General features: G+C 60.2%; 2 protein-coding genes across 2 annotated transcripts; one reads left to right on the top strand and one right to left on the bottom strand.

The window, feature by feature from the left end:
• Window positions 1-634: 634 nt before the first annotated feature.
• TMEM256 (transmembrane protein 256) lies at window positions 635-3098 on the top strand. Its single transcript, XM_050334498.1, has 6 exons — window positions 635-861; window positions 1026-1072; window positions 1146-1226; window positions 2037-2200; window positions 2402-2443; window positions 2658-3098. The coding sequence occupies exons 1-4, from the start codon at window positions 786-788 to the stop codon at window positions 2175-2177; spliced, it is 345 nt and encodes a 114-aa protein (XP_050190455.1). The 5' UTR covers window positions 635-785; the 3' UTR covers window positions 2178-2200; window positions 2402-2443; window positions 2658-3098.
• A 1042-nt stretch (window positions 3099-4140) lies between these two features.
• On the bottom strand, window positions 4141-10946 carry LOC126650054 (serrate RNA effector molecule homolog; the record flags this gene model as incomplete). Its single annotated transcript, XM_050334500.1, has 6 exons — window positions 4141-4215; window positions 5073-5170; window positions 7777-7933; window positions 9052-9097; window positions 9388-9535; window positions 10885-10946. Coding segments are annotated over 6 exons (586 nt in total), but the record flags the coding sequence as incomplete, so codon positions are not given.
• Between the last annotated feature and the right edge of the window lie 159 nt (window positions 10947-11105).

Genomic DNA, 11105 nt, shown 5'->3' on the forward strand with positions numbered 1-11105 from the left:
CTCCACCCCCTTCATCGTCCTCTCCCAACCCCCCCATGGCCTTCATCATCCTCATCATCTTCATCCTCATCCCCTCCATTCTCCCCCGGACCGGCCCCACCTCAAAACCCCCAAAAAGTCCCCCAAAATCCCCCAAATCCCCCAAATCCCCCCCAAAATCCCCCAAATCCCTCAACCCCCAAAATCCCCCAAATCCCCAAAATCCCTCCCCAAATCCCCAAATGCTCCCCAAAATCCCCCAAAATCCTCCAAAGTCCCCTCAAAATCCTCCAAATCTCCCCTAAATCCCCAAAATCCCCCAAGATCCCTCAACCCCCCAAATCCCCCAAAATCCCCCCAAAATCCCCCAAATCCTCCCAAAATCCCCCAAAATCCCCCAATCCCCCAAAATCCCCCAAATCCCCCAAAATCCCCCAAATCCCCCAAATCCTCCCCAAAATCCCCCAAATCCCCCAAATCCTCCCAAATCTCCCCAAAATCCCCCAAAATCCCCCAAATCCCCCAAATCCTCCCAAAATCCCCTCAAAATCCCCCAAAATCCCCCAAATCCTCCCAAATCCCCAAAATCCCCCAAAATCCCCCAAAATCCCCCAAAACCCCCCGTCCTCCCTTTTCCGCCACCAGGGCGCCCCACCGGGAGGCGGGACCTCCTCCTCGCGCTCCGATTGGTCCTCCCCCGCTTTGATGGACGGCCGCTCTCCACCAATCAGAGACTAGGAACGACGGAAGCGGAAGCGCGCGGCGGGAGCGGAAGCGGAAGCGGGATCCGGAAGTGAAGGGCAGCGATGGCGGCGGCCTGGGCGCGGCTCGGGGCGCTCAGCAGAGCAGGGGCCATGGCGGCCGCGGCCTACGGGGCGCACGGTGCGGCCGGGGGCGCGGGGGTCAGGCTGGTGTTGGGGGTCGCTGGTCAAGGGGGTCGGGAGGGGGCACTGAGGGTCCCGGGGAGGGTTGGGGGTCTGAAGGTCTCCACTCCCTGGGGGAGGTCCCTGAAGCCCCCAGTGACCCCTCCCCCTTTCTCCCCCCAGGGCTGCGCCGGAGCGACCACGACGAGTACCAGAAAGAGGTGACATTTTGAGGGGGTCCCAGCCCCAAAACCCCAGGGACCCCCAGACCCCTCTCTGACCCCCTTTGACCCCTTTCCCCAGCTCTACGAGAACCGCCAATCGGTTCCACCTCCTGCACAGTTTGGCCCTTCTGGCGACCCCCATTGCCGGCACCCCCACCTGGTGAAAACCCCCAAAAATACCCCAAAATACCCCCAAAATACCCCAAAATACCCCCCAAAATCCCCCCATTGCCAGCACCCCCACCTGGTGAGAACCCCCAAAAATACCCCAAAAATAACCCAAAATATCCCCAAAATAACCCAAAATACCCCAAAATCCCCCCATTGCCAGGCACCCCCACCTGGTTCGACCCCTCCCCAAAATCCCCCCCAGTCCCTCCTTTGCCCTCCCCAAGAACCCCCAAACCCTCCCAGGACCCCCAAATCCCCCAGGACCCCCAAATCCCTCCCCATCCCAGTTTCTCTCCCCATCCCAGTTCATTCCTGTCCCCTCCCAGTTCATCCCAGTCCATCCCAGTGTCCCTCCCAGTGCCCCCAGTTCCCCCATCCCCTCCCAGTCTGTCCCAGTTCCCCAGTCCATCCCAGTCTCTCCCATCCATCCCAGTCAGTCCCAGTTCCCCCATCCCTCCCAGTCCCTCCCAGTTCCCCAGTCCCTCCCAGTTCCCCCAGTCCCTCCCAGTTCCCCCAGTCCCTCCCAGTTCCCCCAGTTCATCCCAGTTTCCCCCCCCAGGCGGGCTCTCCCAGTTCCCCCAGTCCATCCCAGTTCCCCCAGTCCCTCCCAGTTCCCCCAGTCCCTCCCAGTTCCCCAGTCCATCAGTCCCTCAGTTCCCCAGTTCATCCCAGTCTCTCCCCAGTCCTCCAGTTCCCAGTTCATCCCAGTTTCCCCAGGCGAACTCTCCCAGTTCCCCAGTCCATCCCAGTTCCCCAGTCCCTCCCAGTTCCCCCAGTTCATCCCAGTTTCCCCCCCCAGGCGGGCTCTCTGTTCCTGGCGGGGCTCGGGCTCTTCTGTGTCCCTTTTTACTTCCACGGCCTCAGCGGGGACCCCAAACTCAACCGGGGGCCCCTGGGGGGGACCCTGCTCATCCTGGGCTGGGCGGCCATGGCGCTCTAGGGACCCAAAATCACCCAAAATCACCCCAAAAACACCCCAAAAACACCCAAAATCACCCCAAAATTACCCAAAATCACCCAAAACACCCCAAAACACCCCAAAACACCCCAAAATCACCCAAAATTACCCCAAAACCACCCCAATTCACCCCAAACTCAACCGGGGAGCCCCCCTGGGGGGGACCCTGCTCATCCTGGGCTGGGCGGCCATGGCCCTGTAGAGACCCCAAAAACACCCAAAAACACCCCAAAAACACCCAAAATCACCCAAAAACACCCCAAATCACCCCAAAATCACCCCAAAATCATCCCAAAATCACCCAAAAACACCCCAATTCACCCCAAAATCAATGGGGGGGGGAGGGGTCCCTGCTCATCCTGGGCTGGGCAGCCATGGCCCTGTAGAGACCCAAAAACACCCAAAAACACCCCAAAATCACCCAAAATCACCCAAAATCACCCCAAAACCACCCCAAAATCACCCAAAATCACCCAAAAACACCCCAAAATCACCCAAAATCACCCCAAAATCACCCCAAAATCACCCAAAACACCCCAAAATCACCCCAATTCACCCCAAACTCAACCGGGGAGCCCCCCTGGGGGGGTCCCTGCTCATCCTGGGCTGGGCGGCCATGGCCCTGTAGAGACCCAAAATCACCCAAATTCACCCCAAAATCACCCAAAATCACCCCAAAATCACCCCAAAAACACCCCAAAATCACCCAAAATCACCCCAAAATCACCCAAAATACACCCCAAAATCACCCCAATTCACCCCAAAATCACCCAAAAACACCCCAAAATCACCCCAATTCACCCCAAAATCACCTAAATTCACCCCAAAATCACCCAAATTCACCCCAAAATCACCCAAAAACACCCCAAAATCTGACCCCGAGGGAGCCCCAAAATCCATGGGGGGGGGACTGGGAGGGACTGGGATGAACTGGGAGGGGACTGGGAGGGACTGGGACAAAAAGGGAGGGGGTGGGTGGAGGATTAGGGGCACTGGGATGGACTGGGACGGGACTGGGATGAACTGGAAGGGAACTGGGATTAGTCTTTAGGATGAACTGGGAGGGGACTGGGGGGTACTGGGAAGGACTGGGATAAAATGGGAGGGGGTGGGTGAAGGATTGGGGGCACTGGGATGGACTGGGATGGGACTGGGATGGACTGGGAGGGAACTGGGAGGGACTGGGACAAACCAGGGGGGCACTGGGAGGGGTGACTGGAACGCACTGGGGGGGGCAAAGGGGAACTGGGAAGGGACTGGGACAAACTGGGATGGACTGGGACAAACCGGGAGGGGTCTCTGGGACAAACTGGGATGGACTGGGACACTCCAGGAGGGGTCTCTGGGATTTACTGGGACACTCCGAGTGGGCAAACTGGGATTTACTGGGACGTGCGGACCCCCCCCCCCCCAAAACCGCCCTTGCCCCTTTAAGAAGGGGCGTGGCCTGCCCAGCCCTCCCCCCATTGGTCCAACCCCGACCAATGGGAATCGCGCGGCCTCGCCGCTGATTGGCCGCGCTGAGACACGCGCCCCGCTGTGACGTCACTGCCGTTGCCGGGCAACAGCGAATGGCGTTCTTGCTGCTTCCCTATTGGCCGAGCCCGCAGCCAATGGGCGCGGCCGGACCTGCTGCTCGCGGCCGCTGATTGGTCGCCTCCGAGATTAACAAAAAAACCAAGAGCCAATAAACGATCGAGTCGTTGCCCCGCCCCCTGTGACGTCATTGGGAGGAGGGCTCCCCCCAAACCCCTCCCCCACCCCAGAGACCCCAGGACTCCCCAAACTCCCCATGAGGGTCGTGGTTGCTCCCCGGGGGGTCTTTATTGGGGGTTTTGGGGCTTTGGGGTCGTACAAATTGGGGGGAGGAGGTCGAGCCGTATCAAAGGGGGCTGGGGGTGCTGGGGGAGGGAGAGGGGGATTTTTGGGGTGGTGGGAGAGGGGCTCAGAAGAAATCGACGTCCCTCAGGGCGTCCAAATCCCGGTACTCGACGATGGCCCGAGGGTCCCCGCATCCATCCTGGGGGCAGGGGGTCAGGGGGTCAGGGGGCTGAGACCCCAAAGGGACCCCCGACCCCAAAATGACCCCTGACCCCAAAATGACCCCAAATCCACCTGCACCATCCTGGGAGCACAGGGGGTCAGGGGGCTGAGACCCCAAAGGGACCCCCAGCCCCAAAAATCACCCCTGACCCCAAATCCACCTGGGGGCACAGGGGGGCTGGAAGACCCCAAAGGGACTCCCCGAAACACCCCCAACCCAAACTGACCCCTCCCCAACCCCAAAATGACCCCAAATCCACCTGCACCATCCTGGGGCACAGGGGAGTCAGGGGCTGAGACCCCCAGGACCCCCCAACCCCAAAATCACCCCAAATCCACCTGGGGCACAGGGGTCAGGGGGCTGGAGACCACCCAGGACTCCCCCAAACACCCTAACCCAAAATGACCCCAAATGACCCCAAACCCACCTGGGGGCACGGGGATCAGGGGCTGGAGACCCCAGGAACCAAAGGGACCCCCTCCCCATTTTTGGGCTCCTCCCCATTTTGGGCTCCCCCTCCCCACTTTGGGCTCCCCTCCCCATTTTGGGGTTTCCCCCATTTTTGAGCTCCCCCTCCCCATTTTGAGCTCCCCTCCCATTTTGGGCTCCCCCTCCTCATTTTTGGGCTCCCCCATTTTTGGGCTCCCCCATTTTTGGCTCCCCTCCCATTTTTGGGCCTCTCCCCATTTTTGGGGTTCCCCCGTTTTGGGCTCCTCCCCATTTTGGGTTCCCCTCCCCCATTTTGAGCCCCCTCCCCATTTTTGGCTCCCCTCCCCATTTTCGAGGTCCCCTCCCCCATTTTGAGTCCCCTCCCATTTTCGGGTCCCCCTCACCTGGAGCGGGGTTTGTTCAGGTACCCCCTGCCCCCCCTGCCCCGGAAGGTTTCGTAGCTGCCGCGACCCCCGTAGGGCCCGGGGGTAGGGGTGGGACCCTGGGGAGGGACAGAAGGGAGGGTCGAGGAGGTTGGGGACCCCCAAAACTCCCGAGGGGCAGGATCCGCCCCCACCCTCCAACATCCAGAATTACCCAACCCCTCCCACCAGGAACCCAAATCCCCCCATGAGCCCCCAAGATCCCCAAATCCTCCCCATGAGCCCCCCAAGACCCCAAATCCTCCCTGGACCCCAAATCCCCCATGAGCCCCCAAACCCACCATGAGCCCCCCGACCCCAAATTCCCCCCAGACCCCAAATTCCCTCCCAGGACCTCCCAGACCCCAAACACCCTTTCTGGACCCCAAATCCCCCCATGAGCCCCCAGACCTGAAATCCTCCCAGGGCCCCCACCTTGAGCCCCCCAAGACCCCCAAACCCCTCCCCTGACCCCAAATCCCCCAGACCCTCCATGAGACCCCCTCCCCCAAATTCCCCCTTTTCTCCTCCAACCCTCCTCCTTCCATCCCCAAAATCTTCCCCTGGGACCCTCCAGGATCCCCCAAATCCTCCACCCCTTCCCAGGACCCCCAAACCCCCTCCCAGAACTCCCCTAAACCCCCCAGAGTCCCCATAACTTCCCCCCAGCCCCCAAACCCCCAGCGCCCCTAAACTCCCCCAAACCCCTTACCCCAGCCTCCCTAAACCCTCCCAGACCCCTAAACTCCCCCCAGAGCCCCCTAAACCCTCCTCCCTAGACGCCCCACCTAAACCCCCCCAGCGCCCTAAACCCCCCAGGCTCACCTCCCAGAGCCCTTCCTCCCAAACCCCTAAGACCCCCAGCCCCCTAAACCCCCTCCCAAATCCCCTAAACCCCCCAGTCCCCAGACCCCCCAAACCCCCTCCAGCCCCCAAACTCCCCCAGACCCCCTAAACCCCCAGAGCCCCCTAAACCCCCCTCCCAGAGCTCCCCTAAACCCCCCAGGCCTCCCAAAAGCCTCTCCCAGAGCCCCTAAACTCCCCAGAGCCCCCTAAACCCCCCAGAGCCCCCTAAAGCCCCCTAAACTCCTGCTCCCCCAGACCCTAAACCCCCCAGAGCCCCAAACCCCTCCCAGAGCCCCCTAACTCCCAGAGCCCCCTAAACTCCCCCAAAGCCCCCTCCCAACACCCTAACTCCCCAGAGCCCCCCAAACCCCCCAAACTCCTCCAGAGCTCCCTCAGACTCCCCAAGCCCCCTAAACTCCCCAGGCTCCCCCTAAACCCCCTCCCAGAGCCCCCTAAACTCCCTCCCAGGCCTCTAAACCCCCTCCCAGCCCCCTAGACTCCCCTCCAAACTCCTCCAGAGCCCCCCTAAACCCCCTCCCAGCTCCCTAAACCCCTCCCAGACCCCCAAACCCCCAGAGCCCCCTAAATCCCCCAAACCTCCCCCAGACCCCCTAAACCCCCCAGACCCCCTAAACCCCCCAAAACCCCTCCCAGACCCCCTAAACCCCATCCCAGTCTCCCTTAAACCTCCCAGAGCCTCTAAACCTCTAGAGTTCTCAAACCTCTCAGAGCCCCCAAAAGCCCCCAGCCCCCTACCTCCGTAGCCCAGCATGGGGCCGGGGTGCCAGGGTACAACCTGTGGAGCTCTGGGCATGCAGCCCCCTAGGCCAGACTGGGCTACAGCGGGGTGATGGGGCCCCGGTTCATGGGGGGGCCTAGGGGACCCAGGGGAGATTTTGGTTGGACTGGTTAGTTTGGGGAGCTTAAGGATTTGGGGGTTTAGAGTTTTGAGAGTGTTTTGGGAGTTTTTGGATTTTGGGGATGTTTTTGGGGTCGTTTTGGGAGTGGTTTTGGGGGTGGTTTTGGGAGTGTTTTTGGGATGTTTTTGGGGTGATTTTTGGGTTGGTTTTGGGGGTGGTTTTGGGATGTTTCTGGGGGTGTTTTTGGGGTGTTTTGGGGTTGTTTTTGGGGTAGTTTTGGGGTGGTTTTGGGATGGTTTTTGGGGGTGGTTTTGGGGGTGTTTTTTGGGGTGTTTTGGGATGTTTTTGGGGTGGTTTTTGGGTTGTTTTGGGATGTTTCTGGGGTTTTTTTTGGGGTAGTTTTGGGCGTGTTTTTGGGGATGGTTTTGGAGTGGTTTTGGGGGTGGTTTTGGGGTGTTTTTGGGGCTGTTTTTGGCCTGGTTTTTGGGTTGTTTTTGGGGTGGTTTTTGGTTGTTTTTTGGGGTGTTTTGGGATGTTTTTGGGGTGGTTTTGGCGGTGTTTCTGGGGTGTTTTAGGGTGGTTTTGGGGGTGGTTTTTGGGGCTGTTTTTAGGGTGGTTTTTGGGTTGTTTTGGGGTGATTTTGGGGGTTCTTTTGGGGGTAGTTCTGGGGGTGGTTTTGGGGCTGTTTTTGGGGGTGTTTTTGGGGGTGTTTTTGGGGTGTTTTTTGTGATGTTTCTGGTGGTGTTTTGGGGTGGTTTTTGGGGCTGTTTTTGGGGCTGTTTTTGGTGGTGTTTTTGGGATGTTCTGGGATGTTTTTGGGGTGTTTCTGGGGTGCCTGACCTGCGTTGGGGCCCGGGGGGGGCCCCCCTTTGCCCTCGGGCAGCGCCAGGGGTTGACAGGGGAGTTTTGGGGTCTCAGGGGGTTTTGGGGTTCTAGGGGGTGGTTTTGGGTTGTTTTGGGGTGTTTCTGGGGTGTCTGACCTGCGTTGGGGCCCGGGGGGGGCCCCCCTTTGCCCTCGGGCAGCGCTGGGCGCTTGGGGTCCATCAGGAAGTTGTTGAAGAACAAAACCTCCTTCCTGACCGCGCTCATCTTGTCCGAGTGCTTGTTGAAGATGTGCTTGCGGACGAACTCGGGGCCCTGCAGACAGGGGGGACATTGGGGACATTGGGGGGCATTTGGGGACACCAGAGGGGCATTGGGGGCATTTGGGGACACATCAGGGGGCATTGGGGACATTAGGACGGGGACATTGGGGACACTGGAGGGACATTGGGGACACCAGGGGGCATTGGGGGGCATTGGGGACATTCGAGGGACATTGGGGGCATTGGGGACACCAGGGGGCATTGGGGACATTGTGGGGACATTGGGGGCATTGGGGACACCAGGGGACATTGGGGACATCAGGGGGCATTGGGGACATTGGGGACATTGGGGCATTGGGACACCAGGGGACATTGGAGACATTAGGGGGCATTGGGGACATTGGGGGCACATTAGGGACATTGGGGACACCAGAGGACATTGGGGACACCAGGGGGCATTGAAGGACATTGGGGACATTGGGGGCATTGCAGGGGCAGTGGGGACATTCAGGGGACATTGGGGGCATTGGGGACATTGGGAGGCACCAGGGAGCATTGGGGACATTGGGAGCATTGGGGACATTGGGGGAATTGGGGGACCTGAAGTGTCCCCTCCTGTCCCAATGACCCCCCAAATGTCCCCCCAAATGACCCTAAGTTGTTCCCACTGAGGGGGTCGCAGCCCCTCTCTCCCTAGCACTCTCCCAGAGATTCCCCTAAGTGACCCCAAGATTCCCCTAAATGACCCCAAGCTCCTGCGCCAAATGACCCTAAACCCCCCAATGACCCCAAACCCCCACTAATAGATCCCAACCCCCCAAACAACCCCCAAACCCAAATCTGACCCCAAACCTTGGAACTTCTTGCCGCTGAGGGGGCACAGCCACTTGTCCTTGCCCAGCTCCTGGGGTCCCCAGACCCCAAATGAACCTCCAAATAAACCCCAAAACCCCCCAGATGACCCCAAAACCCCTGAAATAAACCCAAAATCCCCCAAAATCCCCCCAAACCTTGAACTTCTTGCCGCTGAGGGGGCACAGCCACTTGTCCTTGCCCAGCTCCTGGGGTCCCCTGTGACCCCAAATGACCTCCCCAAACAACCCCAAAATCCCCAAATGACTCCCAAAATCCCCGAAATAAACCCTAAAATCCCCCAAAATCCCCCCAAACCTTGAACTTCTTGCCGCTGAGGGGGCACAGCCACTTGTCCTTGCCCAGCTCCTGGGGGTCCCCTGTGACCCCAAATGACCCCTGGGCCTTCCCAAACCCCCCAAAATCCCCCAAAATCCCCCCAAACCTTGAACTTTTTGCCGCTGAGGGGGCACAGCCCCCTGTCCTTGCCCAGCTCCTGGGGGTCCCCTGTGACCCCAAATGACCCTGGCTGCCCAAACCCCCAAAATCACCTCAAAACTGACCCCAAAATCCCCAGCAAACCTGGAAATCCCCGATAACCCCAAAATCCCCCAAACCTTGAACTGCTTGCCGCTGAGGGGCACAGCTGCACTGAGCTCCTGGGTGTTGGCGCTCACGAACTTCTCGAGCTCCTGCTCGGGGTCCTTCCGGCCCAACCTTTGGGCTTCCTCGTCGGGAACGGCCCCGGGACCCGCCAGGAGCGGGGCCAGCCTGGCCTCGAAACCCCTCTGCCACTCCAGCACTGGGATACAGGGGATAACTGGGGTTACTGGGAGCACTGGGACCCGCCAGGAGCGGGGCCAGCCTGGCCTCGAAGCCCCTCTGCCACTCCAGCACTGGGATAATGGGATAACTGGGGTTACTGGGAGCACTGGGAGCGGGGCCAGCCTGGCCTCGAAGCCCCTCTGCCACTCCAGAACTGGGAACAGCATAACTGGGGTTACTGGGAGCACTGGGAATGGCCACAGCCTGGCCTCGAAGCCCCTCTGCCACTCCAGGACTGGGATAATGGGATAACTGGGGTTACTGGGAGCACTGGGAGCACTGGGAATGGCCTCGGAGCCCCTCTGCCACTCCAGCACTGGGATAATGGGATAACTGGGGTTACTGGGAGCACTGGGAGCGGGGCCAGCCTGGCCTCGAAACCCCTCTGCCACTCCAGGACTGGGATAATGGGATAACTGGGGTTACTGGGAGCACTGGGACCCGCCAGGAGCGGGGCCAGCCGGGCCTCAAAACCCCTCTGCCACTCCAGCACTGGGAACAGGGGAACTGGGGTTACTGGGAGCACTGGGAGCGGGGCCAGCCTGGCCTCGAAACCCCTCTGCCACTCCAGAACTGGGAACAGGGAAACTGGGGTTACTGGGAGCACTGGGAGCACTGGGAGCACTGGGAGCGGGGCCAGCCTGGCCTCGAAACCCCTCTGCCACTCCAGAACTGGGATAATGGGATAACTGGGGTCACTGGGAGCACTGGCACTGAATGGCCAGCAGCCTGGCTCGAACCCTCTGCCACTCCAGCACTGGGAACAGGATAACTGGGGTTACTGGGGTTACTGGGAGCACTGGGAACAGGCACAGCCTGGCCTCGAAACCCCTCTGCCACTCCAGAACTGGGATAATGGGATAACTGGGGTTACTGGGAGCACTGGGAATGGACACAGAACCCCTCTGCCACTCCAGAACTGGGATAATGGGATAACTGGGATCACTGGGAGCACTGGGAATGGCCTCCAACCCCCTCTGCCACTCCAGCACTGGGGATAATGGGGATACTGGGGTCACTGGGAGCACTGGGAATGGTCTCGAAGCCCCTCTGCCACTCCAGAACTGGGGATAATGGGGATACTGGGGTCACTGGGTTGGGGTGTTCTGGGTGGGTTTGGGGTGTTCTGGGTGGGTTTGGGGGTGTTTTTGGGGTGTTTTTGGATGTTTTGGGGCTCTGGGGACCCACCCTCTCCGTGGGACACGCGGTTGGGGGGCAGGGGCTCCCTGACGTGGATGATCCCGCAGGGACTGGGAGGTTTTTGGGGGTGTTTTAGGGGTGTTTTTGGGGGTGTTTTTGGGGTGTTTTGGGGCTCTGGGGACCCACCCTCTCCGTGGGACACGCGGTTGGGGGGCAGGGGTCCCCGCACGTGGATGATCCCGCAGGGACTGAGGAGGTTTGGGAGTGTGTTTGGGGAGTGTTTTGGGGTGTTTGGGGGCTCCTAGGACCCACACCTCCCAGTGGGGACCGCGGTTGGGGGGAGCAGGGCTGCCCCAGTGGATGATCCCCAGGGACTGAGGAGGTTTGGGGGGGGTTGGGGGGTGTTT

This window comes from Myiozetetes cayanensis, unplaced genomic scaffold (assembly GCF_022539395.1).
Source record: "Myiozetetes cayanensis isolate MyiCay16 unplaced genomic scaffold, myiCay2020 scf549, whole genome shotgun sequence".
Taxonomy (NCBI): Eukaryota; Metazoa; Chordata; class Aves; order Passeriformes; family Tyrannidae; genus Myiozetetes; species Myiozetetes cayanensis.